This window comes from Fusarium keratoplasticum, chromosome 2 (genome assembly GCF_025433545.1).
Source record: "Fusarium keratoplasticum isolate Fu6.1 chromosome 2, whole genome shotgun sequence".
Lineage (NCBI taxonomy): Eukaryota > Fungi > Ascomycota > Sordariomycetes > Hypocreales > Nectriaceae > Fusarium > Fusarium keratoplasticum.
Window position 1 is genome coordinate 3,343,610 of NC_070530.1, and position 25,457 is coordinate 3,369,066.

Sequence of the window (25,457 nt, forward strand, 5' to 3'; positions counted from 1 at the left end):
CGGCTAAGAAGGGTATTTATTCTTTTACAGCTTTCAACTCATTTACCTGAAACGAATCAGATGATCAGACATTGGACCGGCCTTTGGCACAGCCGCGCGCGTAGGATCCTTGGCGTGCAGGAAATAGCTAAGGACCAACAGCCAACAAGGATCATGCAGAGAAGGATGAAGGAGGATGAACATGTTGAGCAAAGTTAGATCCAACGCCTAAGAGCAGTTAATTGTATAATACATCTCATGATCTTCATCGCCGGCGACGCCTCTCGACATTGAGGTCGTCAGAACTCTGACCAAACGCATAGTCTGCCACAAAGACGTCGACCAAGTTATCCCAGAATCCCATGTCGTAAAGATTCTCGACATGGCCGAGACCCCAGACTCTCTCCCAAGGTCCTTCTCCAGGAATCGGGGCGTCGTCCTTCGGAGGTCGTCCGTCTTGCGTGGTGATGAGGATCTGCTCCGTCTCAACGGGCCAGCGAGTATAGCGAGGCTCGACACGTTCATTCTTTCGTCGATTGGCTGGCATAGAGCGGCGGAACGCGTAGCCGTCCTGCATGTCCTCCTTCCACTCTGACCACTTGAGTGTCTCGTTTGTGGTGGTACCGCTCCAAATGAGATAGATCGTGTAGAGAAGAAGACCCCAGACGAGAGGAGCCGTGAGGATGGCGAGGAGGGCTGTGGCGCCCATGTTGACGTTGTCTTGGATCGCCCATCCCCAAGCAGCCACGTACTCTGTCCAGTCCATGCTTTTGGGCTTCCACCAAGACCAGTGAGGGCTCCATCTGGGTATTCTCGCTGTGATGATCGATAACCCAAGAACACCACCGTATGTACATAGAAGGGCAGTGGATGCGAGCAAGAGCACAAAGTAGTGCTGATTCCCATAGCCGACGCATGAGTTGATAAAGACGCAGTGGTGATCAGCCTTGGCTACGCAACGCTTGCAGAGGTTGCAGTGCTTGGATCGAGCAGGCTTAAGAAGCTTGCAGGTCCGGCAGACGTGTCCAGGATGGAACAGGGTATGGTCGTAAGGGTAGAGAGAGAGGTAGTACTCATGGTTCTCAGGCGTGATGTAGCCGGGGTCGGCGGCGCACGCAAGATAGAGAAACAGGTAAGGGAGGAAGACGGTTATGGCGACAGTAAACTTGGAAAAAGTTCCAATCTTGGACCAAGCTTCAGGAAGGTACATGTACTCGCCAATGCTCATGATGAGCAAGAAGAAGATCTGTACGCATTAGTTGCCATGCTCCATCCATACAAGCATCGCAAAACTTACCACAACAGTCCAGTGCCTCTCGTGCACCATATAGTTACCAAACCGTGATAAATATTTGGATACCCTCCCTCCAGTGAGGATATTGTCCATCCCCAGAACGCCATTGGGGATGTAAACCCATATCACCTTGTATAGAAAGGCTATTGGAGTTCGCCTATAACCGTCAGTTGCAGAATATACGAGGCACCTCTAACACCGACCTTAGAGCAGGTAATCTTCCAAAAAAGGCCACAAAGACCATGAAAGAGATGAAAAGAATCAACAACACGATGGTTTTGAACGAGCTCATGGTTGCTAGATTGACAACAGTAAGATGAAGACGCAAAGATCAAAATGGAAGACCAAAAGTGCCAGCTAAGCGCTTGGCATCAGGCTGCAGACTGGTCAGAGTCTCATAATGCACAAGCAAAAGATGATAATCAACAAAATGAAAAGATCGAGCACCGTGAATCAGGTCCTACGCTCGTATATATGCAGAACAGTTTGAACAAAGAACAACCAACAAGGAGGCAGCCGGACTGGCCGGTGTTGAGGGTATGTCTGTAAGCAGACGCAATGCACGGATAAGTAAATACGCCAGCCACACGTGACCCCGCGAGCCTCATCACACGCGTCTCCTGTGCCCTCAGGCTTGAATCCCAAATAAAGAACATCACATCAAACCGCAGGCGGTGCGAAGGTCGTGATTGGTTGTTCGATGCATTCGATGTGATGGGCAGAATCTTTCCTTTCCGATGAATTTTTCAACTCAGTCTTATCGCGCCTGACGTCTTGGCGCATTTGAATTCAACAACGCGTATGCAACGGTTTATGGCAGCGCGAACGAGCCAACCTCACCATGGGCACGACATACAATGGCGTCAACGGCGCCCAGGGAGGGAATATTTTCAAAGATGTCAAGTTCTGGGTGGCCCAGCGGGTGCCCTTGAGATCTACCTGGATTGACGACATCAAGGTACGTCATTTGATACTGAGTCGCGCAACCGCTAACAATTCAGCAAAACGGAGGTTTAGTGGTACCTTTAGAGAAGCATGCGGACATGCTAATAGCGGACCACAAGAGGCTGGATGCGCCCCCAGGGTCATATTCATGGAAATTTATTGAGGACTCAGTCCGTAACGGCATTATCCAGATCAAGGACAAATATCGCATCGGACCTGATCCAGATCTCCCAAGACCAGTTGGCGCAAAGCATGGTGCCAAAAATACTCGTACTCCTTTCACCAAGGATGACGATGCAAACCTCGCCAGATGGGTACTCTCTCAAAGATCTCAGCAGCAGCAAGGAAATGCCATTTACCAGCAATACGAGGCGATTGTAAGTGCCAGGCTTCAGTCGATGAATGAGGCTAACAGCTGTAGAACCCTCGACATACTTGGCAATCATGGCGCGACCGGTTTGTCAAGAGGCTTCAACCACGCGGGATGGCAGCACTGGAAAGGTTGGCAGCTGAGGCGCCAGAAGCCGATGTGAGCGAGCCAGCTGTGCCACCTGAACCATCACCGCGCCCTGCTACTGAAAAAAGGCAAACTGCCAGACAACCTGAACCGCAGGCTGCTCGGGTGCTCGGTGAACCTCAAGACGCTAGACGATCTGAACCACAGAGCATTCAGCGGCCCAGACCACAACCTAACACTGTCCCCGAGAGCGCACCAGAAAGATCACAGAACCAGACACGGCCGGATTCTGTTCTTTCACAAGACGATCCTACAAGGCAGATCTTCTACGAAGATCTCAACGACTTCAAGACCACTTCCAAAGCCGACATCAAGGAACGGCTGAACATTAACGGAAGGACCATCGACTTGTTTGACCTGGCAATGGCGGTCGATGCCAGCCAGGTGGATAGCCAGATGTATGACTGGTACCTAGTTGCTGAAAAACTAGGATTTGATGACCCAGACGAGGACACGGCCACGCAGCTGCAAGTATGTTATGATGAGCACCTAAGCGAGTTTGTCGCGGCAATGGCAACTTTCGAGCTTGAAGATGAAGACAACGTGGAGCTAGAGGCTGAAGGTCCCGAAGAAGACCCCTTTGAGCAAGACGTGCCCGAACCGGCCAGCTCTCAGTGGCCTGCGAGCTATGTTCCCTCTTCACCTCCTGTTGTCATTGGAAGAAAGCGTTCTGCTGGTCAGCGGCAGCTCTCAGCTGGTCATGGGACAAAGAGGCCGCGTTACGACAAGGACATGGTTATCCCATCAACTCCAGACGCTGACCTGGACGCAGAGTTGCCTGCTGTCGAGAACTCGCCAAGTGCTCGCAAAGGCTCCCAGTGGCGGGGCTATGTCGACGAGAGTGAAGCCTCGCAGCATCTCCCACCTCTCCCCCCTTTGCAAGCAGAATCTCAAGACCTTGGTACAGGTCAATCGCCGATAACAGAGCCCCGGCGCCAATCACTTGCCGCCACTCAAGAGTATCGACATGGAGAACTGGATCCCACACCAATCCCCTTTTCTCTCAAACGGCCCCGCGAGCAGAGGGTATCTACTAGCCGACAAGCACCACGAGTTGAGCCTCTAAGGCCAAGCCGCGAAAGTAGTTCGAGAAATGGTGTTTCCAGACAACCTCCTGAACAGGCCATTTCAGCACTAAAGCCGAAACCAACGACCCAGTCAGCCCCCCGGCGATCCCTACCCACGTCTTTCACCTCCTCACACTCCACCTCAAGACACACAACTACTGCACCTCCGAGAACCGAAACCGTCTCGAGAACGAACCCATCTCCGAGAACCAACCAATCAGAATCCACCAGTTCCAACCGTCGAGAAATCCAGAAGTGGACAACATACTACGAGAACCGCGGATTTCCGCGTGACATCGTTGTAGAAGCCCTGAAGCGGACGACGCTCACTCCCGGAAACCTGGCACTGCAGGTCATGGAGTCTCTCCAGGCTGGCCGTGGGGTACCTTCTCGCCATGAAGGCATCTGGACGGATCGCGACGACGACGACCTGGCCTTTGTGTCGATGGTTGATTTCTCCCAATCTCCGACCAACACGAGCGAGGAGATGCAACAGCAGCGTGCTCAAAAGGCCCATAATCGTCTCATCAAAAAGCACACGTTCCAAAGGTTTGAACTGAGGAAGGCGTTCCTTCGCGCCCAGGCGAACCAAGGTCACTCGAAGGAATAGGGTCTTATACGGTGGCTGCTTTCAACGTAGGGCAATGGATTGTCTTAGCTCAGGAGTACGGTACGTGCATTGGACTTGGGCGTGGATACCCAGACCAAGAGGTCTTCCAGGTGTTTATGGGAATGTATAGTTCTGAATTGTGTTGGTAAAATTGTTAGCGAAGCTAATCATGGTGATATCCATCAGCTCCTTGAATCATTAATTGTAGTTGAAAATACGCCTTCCCATATCCCATTGGTATCCCGTTGCAATATGCCCATGAAACCTTCATGGCCAATCCCAGTAAAGTCCGCACGAAAGCCAACGCCTTCCCATCGTTAAATCCCATAACTGCTCTTATCCCGCGGCACCAAACGACCCGAGCCCAGTATAACTATTGATAGGTCATGTCGCGGTCGTATCATTCGTAAGTCATCATTCGTAAGGGTGAGTCGTCCCGTTAGATGCCAGGCTTGGAGAGTTGAACGACGGCAAAAGAGTCGCGTAAGAGCCGACATTCGACACGACAAGTCCCGCGAGTTCGCCTGGCACGGTTAGACACGACCACATCATTAGATTATTTACTTACCGGCGCCAACAAGCCAAATATTTCTCCAGAGTGAAGGTTGAAGTCCATAGGATCCCATGGTGAGTGATAGCGCTGGGAAAACAACATGAGGCCAGAGCCCAGCAAATCCAAAACCGCCAAACACATAGCTTTGGAAGCCAGCGGCTGATGCGGCAGTTGCATCAAGCATCTCCAAAACTTGGCCAGTCTTCAGCTGTGCTTGCTCCAGGCGCGAGTCGTGATTGTCGTACTTGATGAGTAAATTTCCGGCGAGTTCTTCGAGCTTTCCCATCCCCTAGACTGGTCAGCAAAGTTATACATTATGTGGATAAACTCACTGCTTCGATCTCTGCTTGCTTCTCAAGAATCACTGTCGTCCGCAATTCTGTCGCTGCCTTCATTGTGTTAGTGTGCACTCGACAACGTCAAAAGCACTTACCATCTGGTCCTGGAGAGAAACAGACGACGCCATTGCTGCAGTGAGTGCGGTCACAAAGCCATCAACTTCGCTGTTTGCTCTTTGGGTGGCAACTTCGAGTGCGGTTTCGTGGGAGGAAGCAATGTCAACAGCACTCTCCTTGGTTGTACGGATCAGCATCGTAATGAGCTGGTGCAGGCTTCTGGCGTTTTCGAGTCCGCTTCGAACCGTCTCTCCCGATTCCTGATCATGTTAGCCGAGAAGTGAAGGGTATTTGATATCGTACCTGTGTAGCTTGACCCAACTGCTCTCGAAGAATATCACTGGCGAGTTCTAGTTCCGATCGCAGGCGCTGAACCTGGGGGCCGAGGTTCTCAACTGAATCACTCGCAACGAGGAATGCGCGATTGAGCGACTGTAAGCGTTCTTCCATCTCGATCTCAATTTTGTTCGTCATTGTCTCAAGGATCTTGGTAATTCGCTGGTAAAGATGGAGGTTCTCGGCTGGATTTTGGTGAGCATCGCCTTCTCCTTTCACGGTGCGACTAACCTTTGTCATGATCTGCTCTAGCAGCTTCGCAGAACCGCAACGCTTTGTGTCGATAGCTCACCCAGGTATTCCAAGCAGAGTCCGACTGGGCAAGCCCCTCGAGGCAGTCGTCAATCTCGACCGTCGAAACATGGAGTTGAGGGACCGCTGGGACAGGTAGGGATGCCAGAGTCGACTCTCGGAATTTGGAGCACGTCGAAGGAATCATGAAGCTACCTCGTTCCAAGTCGCAGATAGCAAGGCTCGCCGCATAAGAGTCGACAAAATCTCGGGCTGCTCGTCCACTGTCAATGTGAATAGTAGCTTCATCCTGACCGTCGAGGAGGTGACAGTTGTTGACCAGCAAACGCGCGGCAATCCGATGGCACAGAGGCTCGGACTCTAGTTCTTGAAGCTCTTCGAGGGCAGTAGTGTACGCGGTAGAAAGTCTTTCAGGTTGGCGTTGGAGTGGTTTACCGGCACTGCCTTGCGGGTGCTGAATGGAGACGCCGTCGCCTATCGTGGTCAGCTTCAAACACGAAAAGGGAACGCAACATACCACCAGTATGTCTCTGGGTCCTCCATGAAAATCCATGTGCCTCTTGTGTGAAGGAATCAAGAAGGAGGAACACCCAAAGAAAGACCCTGCTCATCTCGAACAACATGTTGAGAGTCAACCTGGGGGAAAGGGGCGCCCAGCAGTGACGTGCTGTTGTCACTGGCAGGCCAGTGAAGTTTGGTTGAAAATCAAGGGCAGTCTGGTTCTTGCGGTTGGTGAAAAAGAAGAGATGCGAGTGAATGTTTGATGGAGGTGGGAGATGAGGTAGAGTGCAGATGAGTGTGCAGAAGGCACGAAAGGCAGCTGTTCCCTAAACAGGCGGCAGAAAAAAAGCCTCCCCACGAACACAATCAGGGCTTCAAACATGTGCCCAATCTTTAAGCGAGAGAAAAGAAATCAGAGGTTCGTATGTGAAATAATTCAAGTCCAAGTGGACAATTTTTGTGGCAGAAATGCCTTTCGTCTTGAGACCTGAAGCTCCCATCTTGCACGCTTCGGTACTGTCAACACCCTGTCACTCCTCACCCGCTCCAATGCGGATATATAATGGCCTAGTTTTAGTTCCAGAATTAAGTAACATCCATGGATCCAATTCAAGATAGGCATAATTCCAAAGTCGCAAATCATCCCGTCAATCCTCTTGACAGGATGACACTGATCAAATAGGTCGAGTTGAATGACTGAATCACCATTCAAATGAACATAAAGGGAAACTTAAGCAACCACTCTCATAAAATGTGTGGTATTCATCACCCAACTCCTCAGGGCTAGCCAGGAACTTCATTGAGACTGCTTGTCCTCCCGGCCAGTGCAAAGAAGGCCAGTCCTCACAGTACCACAAGCACACAGACACAGCTAGTTTTACTTGCTGGGACAACATGTCTTCTGCACTGGTTATTCAAATGGCCTTCTAGATACGGAAGATAGCAAAGAAATCTAGTGAATGGTCCTGATATGGTGGTACAGAGTCTCAGGGTAAGTGAGTTTTGCACAATCACTTGCTCCCTGAGGAGGCATTGTGCTGGCTATTCAGGCACAACATTAGCCTGGGCAACATTGGGAAAATAGTCGTCTTACGAGGCACATATAATTCCCCAGTTGAGAATTCCACAGATTAGATGGAACAGACATTCAGCATCTTCCACAATCACCCGGATCACGTTCAAGCAGTCGCCGGCTTACACCGACGTCCTTCCTTGGAGGTCGCCGATATTATCAAGCAGTTAATTTCCACGATAGGGCTATATAACCTTCCTCCGCCGATTGGTCAAAAGAGTCCATAAATCATCCGAGTCAATTCCTAACTGCCCGTACACCTCCGCGGTCCCGTCCCCCGGTCGAGATCGGGAGGGTCAACAAAGCCGATCGTACGGTTTTTACATGCGGCGGTCCCCACCGACAAAGCGAGACTGTGACGACATTCAGAACCGTCTCCGAAGAGTAAAAAAAATATACTGCCCTCGTGGGGCGCAAAATATCAAACTATTGCTTAATCTAGACGGCGGCAAACTGCAGCCGTGCACAGAACCAACGTCATGCTGCGCGCCATCCAAGGCAGTCTTCCCTGAAGCTTTTCCCAAGGCCTGGGCTCCTGGACTGGCAGAACCTTGCCTGTTTCCCTGAGGTTGCATCGGATCTGGGTACCGGTCGCTGGTTGGCGCTTGTTCTTCTGGCGGCCGTTGATTCGCCGTTTCCTTTTCTTTTTTTTTCTTTTTCCTTTTCGGCGCGCTTCACCGACCGTTGACTGTTTCAACGTCCCGCCTTTCTTTGAGGCTCTACAGCATACTCTGCGATCGTCGCTTCACACAGCTCGCCTCAGCAATTAACGAGCCGGCCGTGTGCGTGCTGTTATTAGACAGCCCCCGTACCGTGCAAATTCACTGAACCGCCATACGGATGGCTCATCACGGAGCGGTGCCGTTGGTGACTGCCCAGTATTCTCCAGGTATAACAGCACCGTCAAAGGCCAAACCGACTTCTTACCTCGTAATAGAAATACCAAATTTTAAACAATTACAGCTACAGGCTCGAATCTAGATGCACCAGATATAGACAGCATGTGCGTGCAGGTAGACCGACAGTTTGCGTGTGGACATATCGGCTTCTTCAACATCCGATGGTGCCCCCGTGCTCTGAACGGGTGTAAAGGCCCGTCACATAAACACGATATTCTCTACGTCATGGAAAGCTGCCCAGACTGTGTACGAAAGGAGAACCTCCCCAAGCCATGGGTTGCCAGGTGAGGGAGAGCAAGGGTCAATTGTCACGAGGATATGATGAATTACGGCGTTCAGGGCTGAATAGTTAAATTGACGAGATAAATGCCACCACAACGGGGAGTGACGAGTTATGAAAGGTAGACGCGATGTCTATGAAAGAATGACAGAAGAAAATATGCCCTTTGTTGTTTTTGACCTTTCCGATGCCGTGACCATAACCACCTAGAAGTTACTCCGTATCTTCATCCAGCCTAATCCTTGCGGGGCCTGGGGCGTCTGGTCGAGGTTGTCTTGCGCTTCGTTGTGGTCGTCTTGGGCTTGGTAGTACTAGGAGCAGCAGTCGTCGTGGTGATGGGAGGCGGAGGCGGAGGAGTGTCTTGAATTAGCTCCACGCACCAATACACGTTTCTTAGGAGCTCGCATCGCCAAGCGAGGCCGAAATGGGTGTCTGGGTTCACGTGTATCCAATCTGAATGAGACAGTCCAAAGGCATCGGCTATTTTCCCGCATGTTCCTGGTGTTGGAAAGCCCAGAGCGAACTTGGCGCAGTTATCAAAGAAGCTTCCACTCGTTGGCGTGGGCGTGCTGATGGGTGCTCCGGGAGCTCTTGTCCTGACACAGTACCACGACCCGGGGAGCTGGTTGCAGCTGGCAGGGTTGATACTCGGATTCATGTTCAGGAATACCTGTTGACTGAGCCCAAAGGTGCTGGTGAACTCCTGGCAGCTCTGCCCGTAAACGAACTGATCACAGTGAGGATGTGACAATTCGATTGGCGTAGCAGCAGATGCGAGCCCGGCGACAGCAGCAACCGCTACGGCGAGTTGAATTATGCCCACCATCTTGTAATTGAGATTGTTGTCTGATGGGCTTCTGTACTTGGACTGAGTCGTTGAACCTGCTCCTCACCCTGCAGGCGAGAGAGCCCTAGATATACACGTTCGAGGACATATTGAAGCACCTCGAGGCATGAGAAAACTGGGAGCTGAATAGGAACCTGGACTGTCTGTCAATAGCTATTCAACACCAGATATAGCAGTGTTTGCGTCGGTCACCAGCCTCAATACCCATGTCATTACCCGTGCAGTGCAGGGTAACTAGTAGATCAACCCAGTGAACTTTCGCTAGAAGACGTACTCCCTTTATACGTTATTGACTAAAGGCAAGGCACGGATGCAGTTCGTTGCACGGGCAATGGCTTGTGCTGTGCTTGTGCATGTGAGTCCTGTGCGGCGCATCCAATGTTCCCAAAAAGGAAAGGCAGCGAGGAGAAACAAAAACAGCTGAACAACAGGGAAGACAGCGGGATAGGTTCCATGAGGGAGGGTATGAGGGGGAGCCAGCCAACCAACGGCAGCTTGAGAGGCCCACCCCATAAGCCTTTAGTGGTCTCGACGGGGGCTAGGGCCTGGCAGCTGAACCTAGAAGCTTGGGCTAGAGTCGCTAGCACGAGGCTGAAGATTTGTGTCGCAGGAAAACCGTTGCCAAGACCTTCCAGCACTGTTGTAGGCCGCGGTTTGAAGTGGAGAGATTGGCTGACGAGGTGAATGACAGGGGCCGCTAGAGAAGTAGGGAGAGAAACCAGGGGCACGTGATGCGCGGGCTTTGACGCTGAGCAGGGATCCCTCGCGCAGGTCAGCACGTCCAGACGAATAGCAGCTAACCTTGGACGTCTGACATTCTCCAAACATTTAAACAACAGCGAATGACAGCCACCAGCAAACCTCTCGGGCCAATGACAGGAGCGGCGCCGGGTCGGCGCGAGTCAGCCAATGGACGCGGGGCTTGGCCATCGTACAATTCCCCTCCTCAGCCTCGCCCATCATACGATGTCGGCCAACGAGTGGACATTTTCTGCTACGCCAGCGGCCCAGCGCTCCCGGGGTCTCCAGGGCCCCTGGAGCTGGAACCGCAAAAGACGGGCCTCGTCGAGGTAAAAGTCACGCCATTGCGGCCGACAAACATCCATCACGACGTCCACCGGCAGTGGGAGAGGCCCCCGTCCCTTGTGCGCTGCGTCTCGCTTCTCGCCTGCAGAACCAGGTGAAGAAAAAAAAAAGGCGTCTTTGTCTGTGGTCGGCATTGTCGCCAGCGTGCCTCAGCACTCACAGGTCACATACCCGGTGCCCAAAAGCAACAACTCAATCGCGAGGGAAATCCGTCAATCGCCCCCCCAAGCATCAGCCGCAGAGGGGAAAATTCGACTGCGGCGAATACGACGACACACAAGACGGTAAATCCGGGTTTTCCTTGACTTTCCTGTCGTGTCCTGTCCCAATCCCAAGCAGTCTCAGGATTGACTCCCAGTTCCCCGTCCCCGCGCAGCCTGGGCCTGGGCTCTCGAACCAACGAATTGGGAGCCGCATCCGTCCGCTCGTCCTGTCGACTGATGCCTCTCTCCCCGTAAAACCTTTCACTCCCTCGTCCAACGTCTAGCAACCTGCTCGCCGTTGCGCCCGACTTTCACTCCTGCGATACTGCCGCCTCCGTTACTGGTAACTGTGGCTAGAGCCCGCACCGCAGCACGAGCATCCACCAGCACCAGGTCCGAGTCAAAGCTCGACCTCCTCATCAAATCTACAGCGAATCCCACCAGCAATCCTCCGCCCTGGCACGTCCGCCCTGGCCATCGCCGCCTCTGTCGACCCATCTCCGTCGTCGCATCCATCCATCTCATCTCTCCCGCTCGCTCGCTCTCCTCTCCGCTCCAGACTCGTGTCCCGTCGTTAAGCTCTTGGATCTGGCCTCAATCTCGACGACACCCCACCACGCCATCGTGTATCGTTCCGTCCCCGGTTTCCTATCTCTGGACTGCATCTCCGGCGTCATCCTCACCCGTCGCCGTCAGACTTGAGAAATCTTTGCATCGTCTCATTGCTTTTGCGAGGCTATCACCACGACCACCAACTGGATCGCCCCGCCTCTGTTGCCGTTGACGCACCAACGCCCTCGGCACCCCTCGACACCGTCGCGACGACCTTGCGATTACCCGAACCCCTCGAATGACTTGGCTGTCGTGAACAGCATCGACCCGACCTCACGTCCTTTCCGACACCGTCGCCGCGAATTGAGCCGGCCTAAATTTGCCTGGGCCGCTGACACGAGATCCCACGTCCTCGACGATCAAGGCCACCAGGCCGGGATGCCGTGTTAGCAATGGATCCCAATCTCCTCAGCTTTTTCTCGGTGCCCAACAACCAGACACTTAACCCCGTGGATCAGAGCGCCGAGTCGTCGACCGGCGCCATCTCTCAGCAGCAGCAGCAACAACAAGAACCCTCGCCATGGAGACCTTTAGAAGGCGACATGGTCGACAGGACATCTGGTCCTCAAGGGGGACCGGTTTCCTCTTACGACCACCAATCGTCTGCCCCTTCCGACATCACATTCACACAAGCCCCCATGCCATCACCCTACACCCAACATAAGACCGTCTTACCTACCAGGGGTCACCCGCGGACTTACCCAAGGAAAAGGGATGCACACGATAGAAAGCGTACCAAGGTCGACACAGAGTCGGCGCTCGAGTCGCTCGATTACTGGATCCAGTTTGATGATGATGAGGCCGAGAGGACAGGAAGTTATGAGATTGACTTTTCTAAGCGATATGACATGATGAACAACACCAGCACTACCCGGTATGTTTCAAGTCGTTAATGATGAATCAGGAGGCTGATGATTCGACAAGCCCGGGGTTTGGATCAAGCTCCACGACGCCAGGTCTCGGAACTGGCATCTACGCAACCGCCCCCCCGTTTAAGGGGAACGACTATTTTGATGACAACGCTCTAGATAATGCACTGTCCGAAGATGAAGAAGGCTTTGATTCGATGAGTCTGGAGGAGCACTTGTCCAAGATTGAGACGATGCCGCCACCAGAGGTCCCACCAAGGGAGGGTCTCTACTCGACGCCCCTCAGCTGGGAAAAGCCCGAGCCCGGACTGCGGATGGAGCCGAACTTTGGTGTGGGAGAAAGCCCTGGGGGCATGAGTACCGCGGGATACGGGCAGACGATGCCCGGAGTTGGCAACCAGGTTTTGAGTAATGACGAGCAACGGCGACTTCTCGCCATCGCCATGAACACTGGTCGGACACCGGCTAGTTTTATGCCTCCTAGTGGTTTCGGTCTTGGATTCGGGGCTGGGCTGGGCTCAGGTCTTCCGCCCGAGTTCAACGCGAGCATCGACTCTATCCTGGGAACGCCTGGGGAACAGAGCCAGAAGCAGACGCCAACGCCTGCTGACAGCACAAAGGCTCCATCCCGAAACCAGGATATCAAGACAGAGGCATCGAGTGAGACGGGTACTGCTCTCAGTTCCTCCCGACCGCAACTCCATCGCTCCAATACAGATACCACTGACAAGGGCAAAGATAAGATGAAGTCTGGGGATCGGACAGCTCATAACGATATTGAGCGAAAGTATCGAACGAACCTCAAAGACAAGATCGCCGAACTCCGCAACGCTGTACCCGCCCTGCAGTCGATACCGGAGGATGGGATCGACGAGGGCGAGGGAAATTCACAACGAGCGCCCAAAGTGAGCAAGGTCAGTGGCAATGCACTCTACTCTACGCAGCTCGACGACTGACATTCCGCAGGGCACCGTCTTGACAAAGGCAACCGAATATATTCAATACTTAGAACGGCGCAACAAGGCCATCATGAAGGAGCACCAAGAGCTGGCACGGCGTCTACAGGCATTTGAGCAGCTTCTCAGTGCCTCAGCTAGACAGCCATTCCTGATGCCCAACCACAGCCGGACGCTCTTCGACCCGAGAGGATTCTGCTGAAATAGACATTGTTTTTTTTCCAAGTGTGCTTGCTTGGGACTGTATAAATATACCCCAGAGATGAATCGTGCTGTACACACTACACTGCTCATCCTGTTTTCTGCGTCTACTCGACTGTCGCGTGCGCTTGCATACGTGAACGCATGGCCTTCAGATATGAACGTCATGGCTTCAGAGATGGATGAATGCATGTCATGTCATGGTATGGCTGGCATATGCATGGCATGGGATTGTTTGTTGTGATTTGTTTTTGAGGAACGAAACCGAGGCCGAGTTATACGACCAGGCCAGGTCGTCCAGGTGAGTGCTACCCTAACCATCGCTTACCAGACAGATAGCCTGAGGACGGACCACTGCATGCATCTAATTTCACCTGCATCGGGTTGTGGCTTGATCCATGATCCCCGGCCATGAACTGAACGCGGTATTGTTGCTGTATTCAGCCGATAACAAAGGTAGGCATAGCAACAAAATTCGGGTGGGTCGTGGGCGCAACAGCCGTCATGGTCACATTGGTATTGTACACTTATGGAGTATGCTGGTCTATCGTCTATAGCTAGTGTACAGTCAAGTGTTATCGCAATGCTTCAATGTCGGCCACTTCCTTCACCGCCTCTGTGGACAGGATGTAGGGCGAATCATCATCTACACAAACGCTGTCCTCGATCCGCACGCCCATGCCTCTAAAGGCAGCCGGCCACCGGTCATCGTTGGGTACATAAACACCTGGTTCGATGGTTACACAGTGGCCCTGCCGGAGCGTCTCTCGCCGGCTGTAGCCAGGGCAGTCGTGCACGTCGAGGCCGATGTAGTGCCCGACGTGGTGGGGGAAGAGCTGGTCAATGTTGCTCATGGAAACATCAAAGCCGATACTACGCAGCTGATCGACGAGGCCGCGGGCCGTGATGTTATGGATGTCTTCGAGAGAGACGCGTGCGCTCTCACGGCAGAGTGAGACGCTGGTGCGCTGGACCTTGAGGACGGCCTCGTACAGGTCGCGCTGAGCGGGGGTGAAGCGGCCAGATGCAGGCCATGTGCGGGATATGTCGGTGATGTACGTGCCATACTCACCGCCGGCGTCGATGAGAATGAACTCGTCTTCACGGAATGTGCTGTTGTTAACAGTGTAGTGGATGCAGTTTGCCCGCTCGCCGCCAGCTATCACGGGAATGTATGCTGGGCCATCGCAACCTTTCATGGCAAACTCGTAGTCAAGGAATAAGTGCAAGTCCTTTTCTCGCTTCCAAGGCCTGCGCATGGCATCTGTAATAACACGGCCCGAGATCTGACCTGCAAGGCGCATGTTGGCGACCTCGGCCGGACTCTTGATGACTCGTAGCTTGTTCATGACGGAGAAGAGGGGTGTCCGCGCTGGACGAGACTCTCTGCCGGAGAAGAATCGCCATAGCCATTGGGCTGTCGCGGCGATGCTGCCCTTTGGAGGTTGAAAGTCGGCATAGACAAGCTTTGCAGACTCGAATATCTTGGGGAGGAGGGTCTCTGCCATATCTATGGAATGAGCCTCGTCGGCATTAAAGACATCTCGGGCAGCTTCGACGCCATTGCGGTAGCCGTTCCATTGCTCCTCCCGAGGGTTCTTTGGCTTGACAAAGAGACTGAAACTGTAGTCGCCATACTGAGGACCAGTCTTTTGAATGACGGCAATTGCGTCACCCTCGAGCCAGCCGGTGAGATATAAAAAGTTGGATTCTTGCCGGTAGGGGTGGAAGACGGCGCCCGACTTGTACTGGAGGGATGCAGCATGGAGGACGGCCACGCTCCCATCCGTCATGGCATGGGCGAGGGCAGCCCGGCGGTCGGCATACTCTTGAGCCGTGATGCCGGGCGTGAGCTCGCCCGGTTTTAGGATGTGAGGATGGGTTTCGTGGACGGGTTGTCCGAAGCGGAGTTCGGCGGCGGAGACGGAGGCATAAGAACGGCGGATGACGGGCTGGCGGACGAGGGACGAGACATAGGTCTGACGGAGTACGGATGTCGTTGATATTGTTTGTTTGGAGGCGACTCGGAGGGGCAAATCGAGGCTCCGGAATGGAGCTCGAAGGAGCTTCATATTGACGTCTACAGGAGGATCAGCATTAGTAGGCGACTAGGAATTTAGCCCTTACCAGCAATTGGCCGTGCAATTGACGTCAATGACCAATGTTGGTGACCAGTCTGGGCCGAGGCTGGATGGTGAGGTGCAGACGGGATGCAGGAAAACCTGACGAGTGAGGCTAAAGATGTTTCAACGCCTCAGTTATTACCTACAGTAGATACCTACGTAGCTAAGGGTCCATCCACGTTTTCATCATAACATAGTCAAGGCCATTCCCGACGCATTCATTCCTCTGCCGAATTCCCATTCAAGATTGTGCATGTCTCAAGCTTCCATTGTTTATTCCCTGTCTCGCGAAAAATCCCCGTCTCCGGGACGAGGCTGAAATTGTTGTTTGGTCTCGTCTCTCCCAATTTCCCGTTTCTGGCTTCGCGGGCTCTGGTTGCTGGGTGGCCGCCCGGGGCTAGGGCCGTGCGTGTTTTTGACAGTGGAGGCCCGGCGCCTCGCAGCAGGCCACAGAAGGCCGTCCGCTGGGGGGCAAGGCCCCGGGAGGCCCCAGGCAGGCCCTGCTAGGCCGCGTTTAGCAGCCGTGCGAGGCCGCACCACCGCCCAGGACGGGCATAGCGCTGTTGTGCCAAGCGCGAGTCTCCAACAACACGACCCGCGGGCACGCTTCTCTCTCTCTTGCTCAGTCATCAATCAACCTGGTCGGGTCCCTCACCTGTCTTTCTCTCAAGGCAAAACCAGCCCGGCCAAAAGGTCCGAATAACACAACCATCTGCCCCGGCATCTCTGGCTTCCTGCTCGTCTTTGACTTGTTCACTCTGTTGTTTGTTTGTCTCTTTGTCTTTTGCACTGCAGCCTGGTCCTCTGATGCATCGATAACGTCCATTCCCGCCGCTCCTCGCCACATTTTGTCCTCGTTTGACGTGTCTGACCTCCGCGTCGCGTGCTGTCCCAGCCCCTCACCACGACCACAACCAAGACCACAGCACACCGAAATAATCAACAATACCTCCAAATTCTTCAGCTTCGACGCTTGAACAGGAGCTTTTGCTACCCATCGCTTCTGCTCTGGCGCCTCATCTCCAGAGCAGGTTGACGAGTTTTTATGGCAACTATATCTGTATCGCCGACGCCTGCTCCCATCTCGGCCATGTCCTCGAGACGGGGCCCGTTGATAAACAACCCCAATGTCGCCAATTCACCCCTCCGGGGAGCTTCCGCTTTGGCTGGATATGCCAAGTCGAGGCGATCCCATGCCACTGTCCAGCGTGAAGAGGCGTATGGACAGCCTCCGCCCATGAAGAAGCAGGTCCTCGAGTATGGCGTGCAACGGTCTGCACGCTCTCCCACTAGGGCATCACGGACTGTCCTCGTTCAGCGAGGCGTCTCGCGTCCTCCTGTCAAGGAGCGAGCTTCAAGAGCTGTGTCGTCGAGGGATATTGATACCGAGAAGGAAGCATGGAAGAAGCACCACCGTGCCAAGTTCCCCAAGATGGTCTTTTACTTTGAAAGCATCCCGGATGATATTCGTGCTAGACTAACAAAGCGAGTTACCTATCTTGGAGCTGTAAGTCACCTATCATTTTGCACGGACCTACCTAACTCTTTTTTAGCGCCAAGAACCCTTCTTCTCCATCGCCGTCACCCATGTCGTTACTACTCGATCGATCCCGCCTGAGAGGACAGAGGCCGAGCCTGAGCATGGACATGATGATCACGAGCCAGAGGAGCAGCCTCAGACCATCAACCCGTCGTTACTGGACCGCAACACAGAAGCTAGGCGAAAGCTTCTCTTTGAGTTCCGGAACGCACCTTCACGGTCACAGCACCTGGATGACCCCACGAAGCGTACCAAGGGTGCCAGGAACAACGATGTTCTGTACAAGGCCCGTGAGATGGGAAAGAAGATCTGGTCGCTAGACAAGTTCCAGAACATGCTGTCAGTTCTGCTTGAGGGAGAGACTGGTAGCTCGTATAGCTCAAGATCCACGAGCACCCGAGGCCACTACAGCAACTCCAGGGAGCCTAACCTGCTCCAGCTGCTGCACCACGAGCGTCTGAACGGTCCTTCAGACCGTGACCCCACGGCAGTTCACCGAGAGCTTTGCTATTTCAAGGGCCCGCACATCTATATCTGGGATATGGATGAGAAGCACAAGCCCATCATGGTCCGAGAGTACCCCAAGGTGGCTAACAAGGCCGATGGAGAGTGGCCACAGTTCCGAAGTGTTGGTAACGGTCGATGTCCTTTTGTGGAGGATCACGATGTTCCGGATAAGGACCACCGCCGGCAACAAGAAAAGGCACGGGCTGTCAAGCGAGAGGAATCGGTTCCCATTCTGCGGCCGCCGCAGATCCCAGTGCCCAAGCCAGTAACAGGAAAGCGGACACTTACAGAGATGGAGGATGCTCAGAACAGGGCCCGGGCTGTGACGCCAACCGAACTGTTCAACCCCAAGGCGATCATGTCGAAGCCCGCAGACATCCGACAGAATGCCTTCACAGGCCGTGCTGGTACCGGTAGGCTTTTTGCTGGAGAGCCCGTGGCTTCAGGTGTTCAGCCCTCCAACATCACCTCCGCTATCCGGTCTCAGATGGTATCATCGACATCAGGTGTAAACGGGGCCAAGGCTGGAACGAGCAAAGAGGTCCATGGTCTGCAGCGAAAGGTGTTACAAAAGGCGGCTCCTGCGTCACACGACGTGAGCTCGCGTCGCCTGGCCGAGGTGTCAATGGATGTCGCATCTAGCAGATCGACAACGATGGGTCGACATACCTCGCGACCTGCTGATGTTCAAGAGGAGGAGCAAAAGACGGAACGGAAAACACAGCAGTCCCTCAAGAGCAAGCGGGATCTTAAGCCTGGCTACTGTGAAAACTGCCAGGACAAGTTCCGCGACTTTGACGAGGTGAGTTTGACTACTATATCACGACCAACACATGCTAACTTGACCAGCACATTCTGTCTCGCAAGCACCGCAAGTTTGCCGAAAACGACGACAACTGGATTGAGCTTGATTCTCTCCTGTCACAACTCAAGCGAATGCCCAAGTTTTCTCCAGGATCCGACGAGGAAGAGGGATGGTAATACGGCTTCCACCTTAATACGACCAACTCTCAACTTCTCGCATCCCTACCATGGCCTCAGTGGCCCACGAATGCACCCAACGATACTCATGACGTCCATTTTCAGCTCGAAGCAGATTCCCTCGCAGTACAAAGCAAAGCAAAGCAAAGCAAAACAAAAATCAAACAAACAACAGCAACAAAGATACCTCGTGGCTTGGTTATCAGCGCTTAATGGTGGCATTTCTGGCGGTCCTCGGGTTGACATGTCTAATCTTGGTACTTTTTTCTTCTCTTCTACATGAAGTGCACGCAACGAACGGCGTAGAGCGGCATGGTTTATGCACTTTCTTGATGGTCTACTCGACGCATTTTCTTGGTTTCTTGGGCTTATCATCCACAACGGGGCGTTTTGTCGCGGTCCATTTCGAGAGCATGGCTAGGTGATGGCTGAGATGGCATTTGACGAAGGAGGGAGAGGAGGATGGGATGGGATGGCTGGGGTTGAAGGGAGATATCGCATGGGACACAGCGATGAACACGACTACGACCGGGACCGGCTGGTCTGATGTAGATATGCGGCTAGGACATGTATATGTATCTGCATGTTAGACATGAGCGGACATTGTGAAGAGACTTGTACAGTACATAAGATCATGTTCCTATCCCGATGTTGTGGCGTTTCTGGCGTTGCAGTAGTTGGGGTTTGGCCGTGACGCTACGGAACTATACGTACTGTAGATATTGTGCGTGCAGCCCTGGCACTTGTCGATTTTTTGCTCCTTCCTTCTCACCGTGAAATTGCATCCCGTTTTCCTCTTTCCCCCATTGTCTGTCACCCGAATTTTTGACTTTTCCCCATTGCATTCAAGCCCCCCCTTGTAGATACCTCACTGCCCTTCATTCATTCGTTGGAGCTTCCTTCCCAGCCCTATGTTCCTGAGTTTAGACTAGGGGAGAAAACTTTGAGGTTGGCACTTTCCCATCCTGTCCATCATTCTCCGATCACGGCACACACCCATTCCTCACGACATCTTGGCCGAACCGGTGACAGGTCAATTGACTGAAACTTCTTCTCAACGGTTGCGATTGACCGACGCCCGAAGCGGTGTAAGCTGCCCGCCTTGTCTCACCCGGATCCTCCGTCGACTACAAAAAGTCTGGGGAAGAGGCCGTCATCTCCACTCAATCTCAACGTCCTCGAGCCTGCAAGTGTATCTGATCTGTATCTGCCCGTCATGACACACCTCAAGGCCTCGACCCACGCAGAGTCCACCTTGGATATTTGGAGGCGTCTCCAGAGCCTCAAGGACGGCAAGGACAAGGTCATCCTCGACGGCGACAACCTCGACATTGCCTCCCTCATAGCTGTTGCCCGCTTCGGAGTCAAACCCGAGATTAGCACCGATGAGGAGCTCGCCCGCCGCATCGCCCTGAGCGTTGATGCTCTCGCAGAGTATCTGTCCCACGAGTATGTTGTCTACGGAGTCAACACCGGCTTTGGTGGAAGCGCGGATGTCCGCACCGATGACTGGCTCGAGACCCAGATTGGCCTTCTCCAACACACCCAGAGTGCCATCATCACCATCTTCGACAAGAATCCGGGTAGCAATTCTGAGAGGGACCCTTCTCATGTCATGCCCCCTGAGTGGGTGAGGGGAGCTATTCTGGCGCGAGCGAACCAGAATATGCGAGGACAAAGCTCTGTTCGGATGGAGGTGTTGGAGAAGCTGGTCAACCTGCTTCACTATGAGATTACCCCCATGGTTCCCCTCCGAGGCACCATTTCGGCATCTGGTGATCTCATGCCCATGTCCTACATCGCAGGAGCAGTCACAGGCAACCCGGATGTTTTTGTCCAAGTTGGTCAGGGCAAGTCGGCCAAGGTGATGCCGTCTTCTGAAGCTCTTCAAAATAGCGGCCTCTCACCAGGCGGACTCGGTCCCAAGGAGGCATTGGGTCTCATCAATGGCACAGCTCCCTCTGTCTCAGTTGCCAGTCTAGTTCTCCACGACGCACAGCAGCTTGCTGTGCTAGCCCAGATGTTGACAGCGTTCGCGTCTGAAAGCATGGGTGGCAACGTTGAGTGGGCAACCCCTTTTATCCATGCTGTGCGACCACACCCCGGCCAGATTGAGGCGGCTGCCAACATTAGAAGTTTCCTGCGCGGCTCAGAGTTTGTGGTTGGGCTGGAGAACCGAAAGAGAACTGGCGAAGGACTCTGGCAAGATCGATACTCGACACGAACGAGCCCTCAATGGATTGGACCTTATCTGGAGGACCTTCTGCTTGCTCAGCGACAGATTTCTGTTGAACTCAACTCCACATCGGACAACCCCTTGGTTGATGCGTCGGAGAAGGACGGCAAAGTCGTGGGAGAGGTGTACTCCGGGGGTAATTTCCAGGCTGTTGTCGTTACATCTGCCATGGACAAGACACGACTCGCCCTGCAGATGATTGGGCGAATGCTTTTCTCCCAAGTCAGCGAAATCATCAGCCCCTCGACCAACAATGGCCTCGAGGCCAACCTTAACGCCAGCGACAAGGAGAATTTTACCATGAAGGGTATCGACGTCAACATGGCTGCCTACATGTCTGAACTGGCTGCTCTCGCCCATCCTGTATCATCACACGTCATGTCGGCTGAGATGCACAACCAGGGCATCAACTCGCTTGCCCTGCTTTCAGCCCGACGCACGATGGAGGCGGTCGATCTCGTTGCGCACATGTGTGCTTGTCATATTTACGTCTCGTGCCAAGCTGTCGATCTTCGAGCGAGTCACCGACTTTTCCTGGAAGCCATTCGAAAGGTACTTTCGGACACATCTGAGGATGGACCTTTCTATGCCTTTGGGCTGGATGAGCCTGCGGTTGAAAAACTTGCCGAAGCAGTCTTCCCAACTGTTGAGTCAACTTGGTACGAGCGGAATGCTGGCTCCTGGAAGGACCGTATTATACCTACTGTCGACGCCACCATGGCTCCTGTTACTCAATTCCTGACGACTGAGGAGCTCAACTGCCCTTTGTCTTGTCTTGCTGTGTTTAGGGCACAGTTCCACAAGTCAGTTGTTGCAACTGCCTCGTCCATTTTCTACCCCAACATGGCGATACGTCCCGTCGACGTGGCCACCAAGCTGGGTGACGGTACTGCTCCGCTGTACACATGGGTTAGGTCAAAGCTGGGAGTCCCTACGCACTGCGGTATCGATGATGACCCTCTGTTTAATGCGCAGAAAGGCCTCCCAACAGAGGGCAAGAAGACTATTGGTAGCTGGGTGAGCATGGTGTATGAGAGCTTGAAGAGCGATCTGATGGACATGGTGATGGAGGGTATCGAGAGCTCACGGGCAGCACCCCGAACAGAGGAGCAATATGAGAAGCTCTGTGCCGAGTTGGACGAAAAGTACTAGACGTATGTAAGAGTATAAGTTAGACATCTCACCTCATGATTAATGATGGTCAGGTTAGGCTTTGTAATATATACCGACTTGACGTTTTTAATATTAGAGATCGATTTGAATGAGTGATAAGATGAATGATGATGAATGTATGGAACAACACTGGACACCCGTGATGGATGAATGCATGTCGTGTAGCACAGTGTGTGAAATATTGCACTGTGTCATGCAGCCAGGCAGTCGCATGCAGCCACTGCTTAGGTACACCTTCACTTTCAACCACACTCACCTACATCCAACAACCATCTCTTTTCAACATAATCTCGTTCTATCAACCGCTCCAGACAAACTCTAACTATGTCCGATCAGCCATCACAAGACCCTTCATCCCCGTCACCTTCTCCGCAAACGGCTTCTCCCATGCCGCTCGCCGATAACGACACCGCCAGCGGCGCCGCATCACCAGATCTTCCTCTGACCATGTCCGCGTCAGTTGTCCTGGCCGATCTACCACGAGATGCGAGCGCGGCACTGGCTAGCGCAGGCAGCTTCAAGACGGACAAGGTGGTGGTACGGTTCAAGCCCGTGGGGTCGGCGCCGTCGTTGGCGCAAGACGTATGCAAGATCAGCGCAACAAGACGGTTTGAGGAGGTTGTGAGGTATCTCCGAAAAAAGCTGAGGTGCAAAGATACCGACAGTGTCTTTTTGTACGTGAATAGCGCATTTGCGCCGTCGTTGGATGAAGTGGTGGGCAACTTGCACCAGGTAAGCCGATGAGATGACGCCAAGGCGTTGCTGACAATCATAGTGCTTCAAGAACGCTCATGGCCAGTTGGTCGTCGTCTACTCGCTAACTCCTGCTTTTGGATGATGCTATTGCTGGTATCTTCTATCTACCAATGCTCGAAAGCGGGACATTGTCTACCCAAACTCCGGATATGCAACTCTAACTATATCGATGCACCGAACGTCAAACGCTATCAAATGCAGCCTCCATGGGTATCAATATTCGCTCACAGATCCTTGACCGCCTTGGTAAAGTTATCAAGTTCCTCTGCTGAGATGGGATATGTGTGCTCAGGGCCGGGATATTGTCGTGTCTTGACTTCATCCCGGTACGCCTCGATAGCCCGCATGCTCTCACCCCAGACATCACCATATTTCTTGACAAACTTGGGCAGGAATCTTCCAGGGGGGAAGTTTCCAGTCATGTCGACTTGCACCAAAACCTGGCCGGAGCAACCGTTGCCAGCGCCGATGCCGATGGTGGGAATAGACAACTTCTCGGTGATGAGGGCGGCCACCTCTGCAGGAACAGCCTCGACGACCATGGCGAAGCAGCCGGCCTCCTGAATGGCGAGTGCATCCTCCAAAATGCTCATAGCCCCAGCGCTGGTCTTGCCCTGAACACGGAAGCCACCAAGAGCGTTCTGTCGCTGAGGCGTCAAACCAACATGGCCCAGCACGGGAATGCCTGCAGTGGTAATCTTCTTGATGGTAGGGGCCATCTCCTTGCCACCCTCAAGCTTGACACCCTGAACACGGCCTTGCTTAATGAAGCGAATGGCGGTAGCAAGAGCTTGCTCGGGTCCAATCTCATATGTACCCATTGGCAGATCACCGACCTGTTGAGTTAGCATTGGACTTTATGAAGGGGTCAGGTTCTTACAGTAAAGGCCGACTTGGTTGCCCTCGCGACAGATCGACAGTGCAGAAGCATCTCTTCCAGTACAACCTCACTGGTATCTTCCATACCGAGAGCAACCATGGCAAGACTATCACCAACGAGAACCATGTCCATACCGGCATGGTCGGCGACATGGGCACTGGGAAAGTCATGGGCAGTCATGACGGTGATGGGCTCACCCTTGCGGTGCAGTGAGCGCAAGGTTCCGAGGGTAACCTTTTTCCGCTGGGTGGTCGGGGGCGATCCCATTGGGGAGTGAGAGCTGGACCGGATCTGCACGGCACCTCCGATGGCGACGGGCCGGGGGCCGAGGGTCCATGCCGGCCGGGATCGGAGGCGGGGCAGGAGGGAAGAGGCACGCCTCGAGATGGGATTGATGACTGAGGACATTGGATAGAAGGAGAGTTGTGATGAGAGCGGGCAAGAGTGGGCAGATGTATTGGATGGGTTGAGGGAAGTGTGGTTGGTGGTGACAGTCTGTACTGGCAAATATTGAAGCAAGAGTATACACCTCAAAGTGCCAAGAGGGACGCTTTTAATGCGGAAAAAAATATGGGAAATCAGATGGGTGACTTGGTAATTCTACGTAATTGCAGAATTGTGAATTAATTCAAAGACGGGGGCGTGCCGGCTTTTTATTCAACGTTGACCATGATGAACCCTACGTTGTATATTTGAGTATCTCTCTGTCCGGACCCGTTGGTGTTTTTCACAACCCCTGCGCCCCACGGCTCAGTGTGGTTCGTCTGGTAGCCTTCCAATGGGAGATTAAGCACCGCCCGAGGCCGAACGGCCGAAGGAGCCGGTTTTGGTTGGGAAAATTGGTGGGGTGTGGGAGAATTAGTAAACTAGGGCGGTGTGGTGGTCTGGTCCATTGGTGAAGGCATTTCTGGTGCCTGGGGATGTCGTCTGTTGCTGTGCCTTGTTGTGGCAAGCCGAGGCAGTTCGGCCGTAGGGCGTAAGGCGGAGGTTTGGGGACTGAGAGGAGTACCGAGGAGCTCGTGACGGGGTTGGATAAGTAGGCTACTGTCTGCTCTGTGTCTGTTCGATCTTGTTAGATGCTGTCTGAGATTCATGCATACCATGTAAGCCATTAGACTCAGAGTCAAAACTGGAGTCAAACAAAAGGTTAGTCGAGAGAACCTGTTTGGTCAACAAACTGCATCAACGCTGAAAGAACCTTGAACCATGCAGTGATTGCCCAGGCAGTCAGTGGACATTGTCTCTGTTCTCGCTCAACCCCCTGCTTCACAGTTACCGTCACACGCAGTCTGGAATAGACTCTTGGGTAACGTTCAATGACCCATGTCGACCTGCATAACCACAAGCATGATTCACCATATGTCTTGCCTCATGCTGTTTCAATGAATGCCGTTTCATGGATGGCGCAATAAGCCAATGAAGATCGACCCGCCCCGTGTCCTGTCGTGTCGTGGCGTGCTTTGTCGCAGCTATCCTGATTCCGGATAACTCGCGCTTATCGATACCTTGTGCCCCGCTGTATTCGTTGGCGGCACCTGCCGTCTGCGGCTTATCACGGTCGTCCACATCATATCCTCGTGACTTGCCTTTACTTGACCTTCCCATCCCATCCCGTCACTTCATTTCACCTCCTCCTTGATCTGCTATTTTCTCTGCAACCATCTGTCTACAGTATCTGCGCCCTCTTCGACCGTACTCCCCCGACGCTGCGATTAGACCTCGACTCTTGCGTTCCCCGTCTTCTCTCGCCCTCTATTCTACCGAGTATCCCCTACCGCGCCGGTCCC

At 53.3% G+C, this 25,457-nt stretch overlaps 10 protein-coding genes across 10 annotated transcripts; 5 read left to right on the forward strand and 5 right to left on the reverse strand.

Moving 5' to 3' along the window:
- Window positions 1–244: 244 nt before the first annotated feature.
- On the reverse strand, window positions 245–1,565 carry NCS57_00293800 (Palmitoyltransferase; the record flags this gene model as incomplete). The annotated part of the gene is made up of 3 exons (XM_053052956.1): window positions 245–1,225; window positions 1,277–1,430; window positions 1,477–1,565. The coding sequence occupies 3 exons, from the start codon at window positions 1,563–1,565 to the stop codon at window positions 245–247; spliced, it is 1,224 nt and encodes a 407-aa protein (XP_052918202.1).
- A 549-nt stretch (window positions 1,566–2,114) lies between these two features.
- NCS57_00293900 (DNA-binding protein RAP1) lies at window positions 2,115–4,412 on the forward strand (the record flags this gene model as incomplete). The annotated part of the gene is made up of 3 exons (XM_053052957.1): window positions 2,115–2,231; window positions 2,275–2,595; window positions 2,640–4,412. The coding sequence occupies 3 exons, from the start codon at window positions 2,115–2,117 to the stop codon at window positions 4,410–4,412; spliced, it is 2,211 nt and encodes a 736-aa protein (XP_052918203.1).
- Window positions 4,413–4,972: 560 nt separating this feature from the next.
- NCS57_00294000 (uncharacterized protein) lies at window positions 4,973–6,501 on the reverse strand (the record flags this gene model as incomplete). The annotated part of the gene is made up of 5 exons (XM_053052958.1): window positions 4,973–5,254; window positions 5,298–5,354; window positions 5,399–5,620; window positions 5,664–5,881; window positions 5,928–6,501. 5 exons carry the CDS (start codon window positions 6,499–6,501, stop codon window positions 4,973–4,975), a joined length of 1,353 nt encoding a protein of 450 aa, XP_052918204.1.
- A 2,434-nt stretch (window positions 6,502–8,935) lies between these two features.
- NCS57_00294100 (uncharacterized protein) lies at window positions 8,936–9,526 on the reverse strand (the record flags this gene model as incomplete). Its single annotated transcript, XM_053052959.1, has 1 exon — window positions 8,936–9,526. One exon carries the CDS (start codon window positions 9,524–9,526, stop codon window positions 8,936–8,938), a length of 591 nt encoding a protein of 196 aa, XP_052918205.1.
- Window positions 9,527–11,840: 2,314 nt separating this feature from the next.
- On the forward strand, window positions 11,841–13,475 carry NCS57_00294200 (BHLH domain-containing protein; the record flags this gene model as incomplete). The annotated part of the gene is made up of 3 exons (XM_053052960.1): window positions 11,841–12,322; window positions 12,373–13,231; window positions 13,284–13,475. 3 exons carry the CDS (start codon window positions 11,841–11,843, stop codon window positions 13,473–13,475), a joined length of 1,533 nt encoding a protein of 510 aa, XP_052918206.1.
- Window positions 13,476–14,049: 574 nt separating this feature from the next.
- On the reverse strand, window positions 14,050–15,695 carry NCS57_00294300 (uncharacterized protein; the record flags this gene model as incomplete). Its single annotated transcript, XM_053052961.1, has 1 exon — window positions 14,050–15,695. The coding sequence occupies exon 1, from the start codon at window positions 15,544–15,546 to the stop codon at window positions 14,050–14,052; it is 1,497 nt and encodes a 498-aa protein (XP_052918207.1). The 5' UTR covers window positions 15,547–15,695.
- A 947-nt stretch (window positions 15,696–16,642) lies between these two features.
- Window positions 16,643–18,625, forward strand: NCS57_00294400 (DBF4-type domain-containing protein; the record flags this gene model as incomplete). Its single annotated transcript, XM_053052962.1, has 3 exons — window positions 16,643–17,104; window positions 17,151–18,446; window positions 18,494–18,625. The coding sequence occupies 3 exons, from the start codon at window positions 16,643–16,645 to the stop codon at window positions 18,623–18,625; spliced, it is 1,890 nt and encodes a 629-aa protein (XP_052918208.1).
- A 1,216-nt stretch (window positions 18,626–19,841) lies between these two features.
- On the forward strand, window positions 19,842–22,013 carry NCS57_00294500 (uncharacterized protein; the record flags this gene model as incomplete). Its single annotated transcript, XM_053052963.1, has 1 exon — window positions 19,842–22,013. One exon carries the CDS (start codon window positions 19,842–19,844, stop codon window positions 22,011–22,013), a length of 2,172 nt encoding a protein of 723 aa, XP_052918209.1.
- Window positions 22,014–22,358: 345 nt separating this feature from the next.
- On the forward strand, window positions 22,359–22,872 carry NCS57_00294600 (Ubiquitin-like protein ATG12; the record flags this gene model as incomplete). The annotated part of the gene is made up of 2 exons (XM_053052964.1): window positions 22,359–22,766; window positions 22,810–22,872. 2 exons carry the CDS (start codon window positions 22,359–22,361, stop codon window positions 22,870–22,872), a joined length of 471 nt encoding a protein of 156 aa, XP_052918210.1.
- Window positions 22,873–23,014: 142 nt separating this feature from the next.
- Window positions 23,015–24,078, reverse strand: NCS57_00294700 (3-methyl-2-oxobutanoate hydroxymethyltransferase; the record flags this gene model as incomplete). The annotated part of the gene is made up of 2 exons (XM_053052965.1): window positions 23,015–23,626; window positions 23,671–24,078. 2 exons carry the CDS (start codon window positions 24,076–24,078, stop codon window positions 23,015–23,017), a joined length of 1,020 nt encoding a protein of 339 aa, XP_052918211.1.
- Between the last annotated feature and the right edge of the window lie 1,379 nt (window positions 24,079–25,457).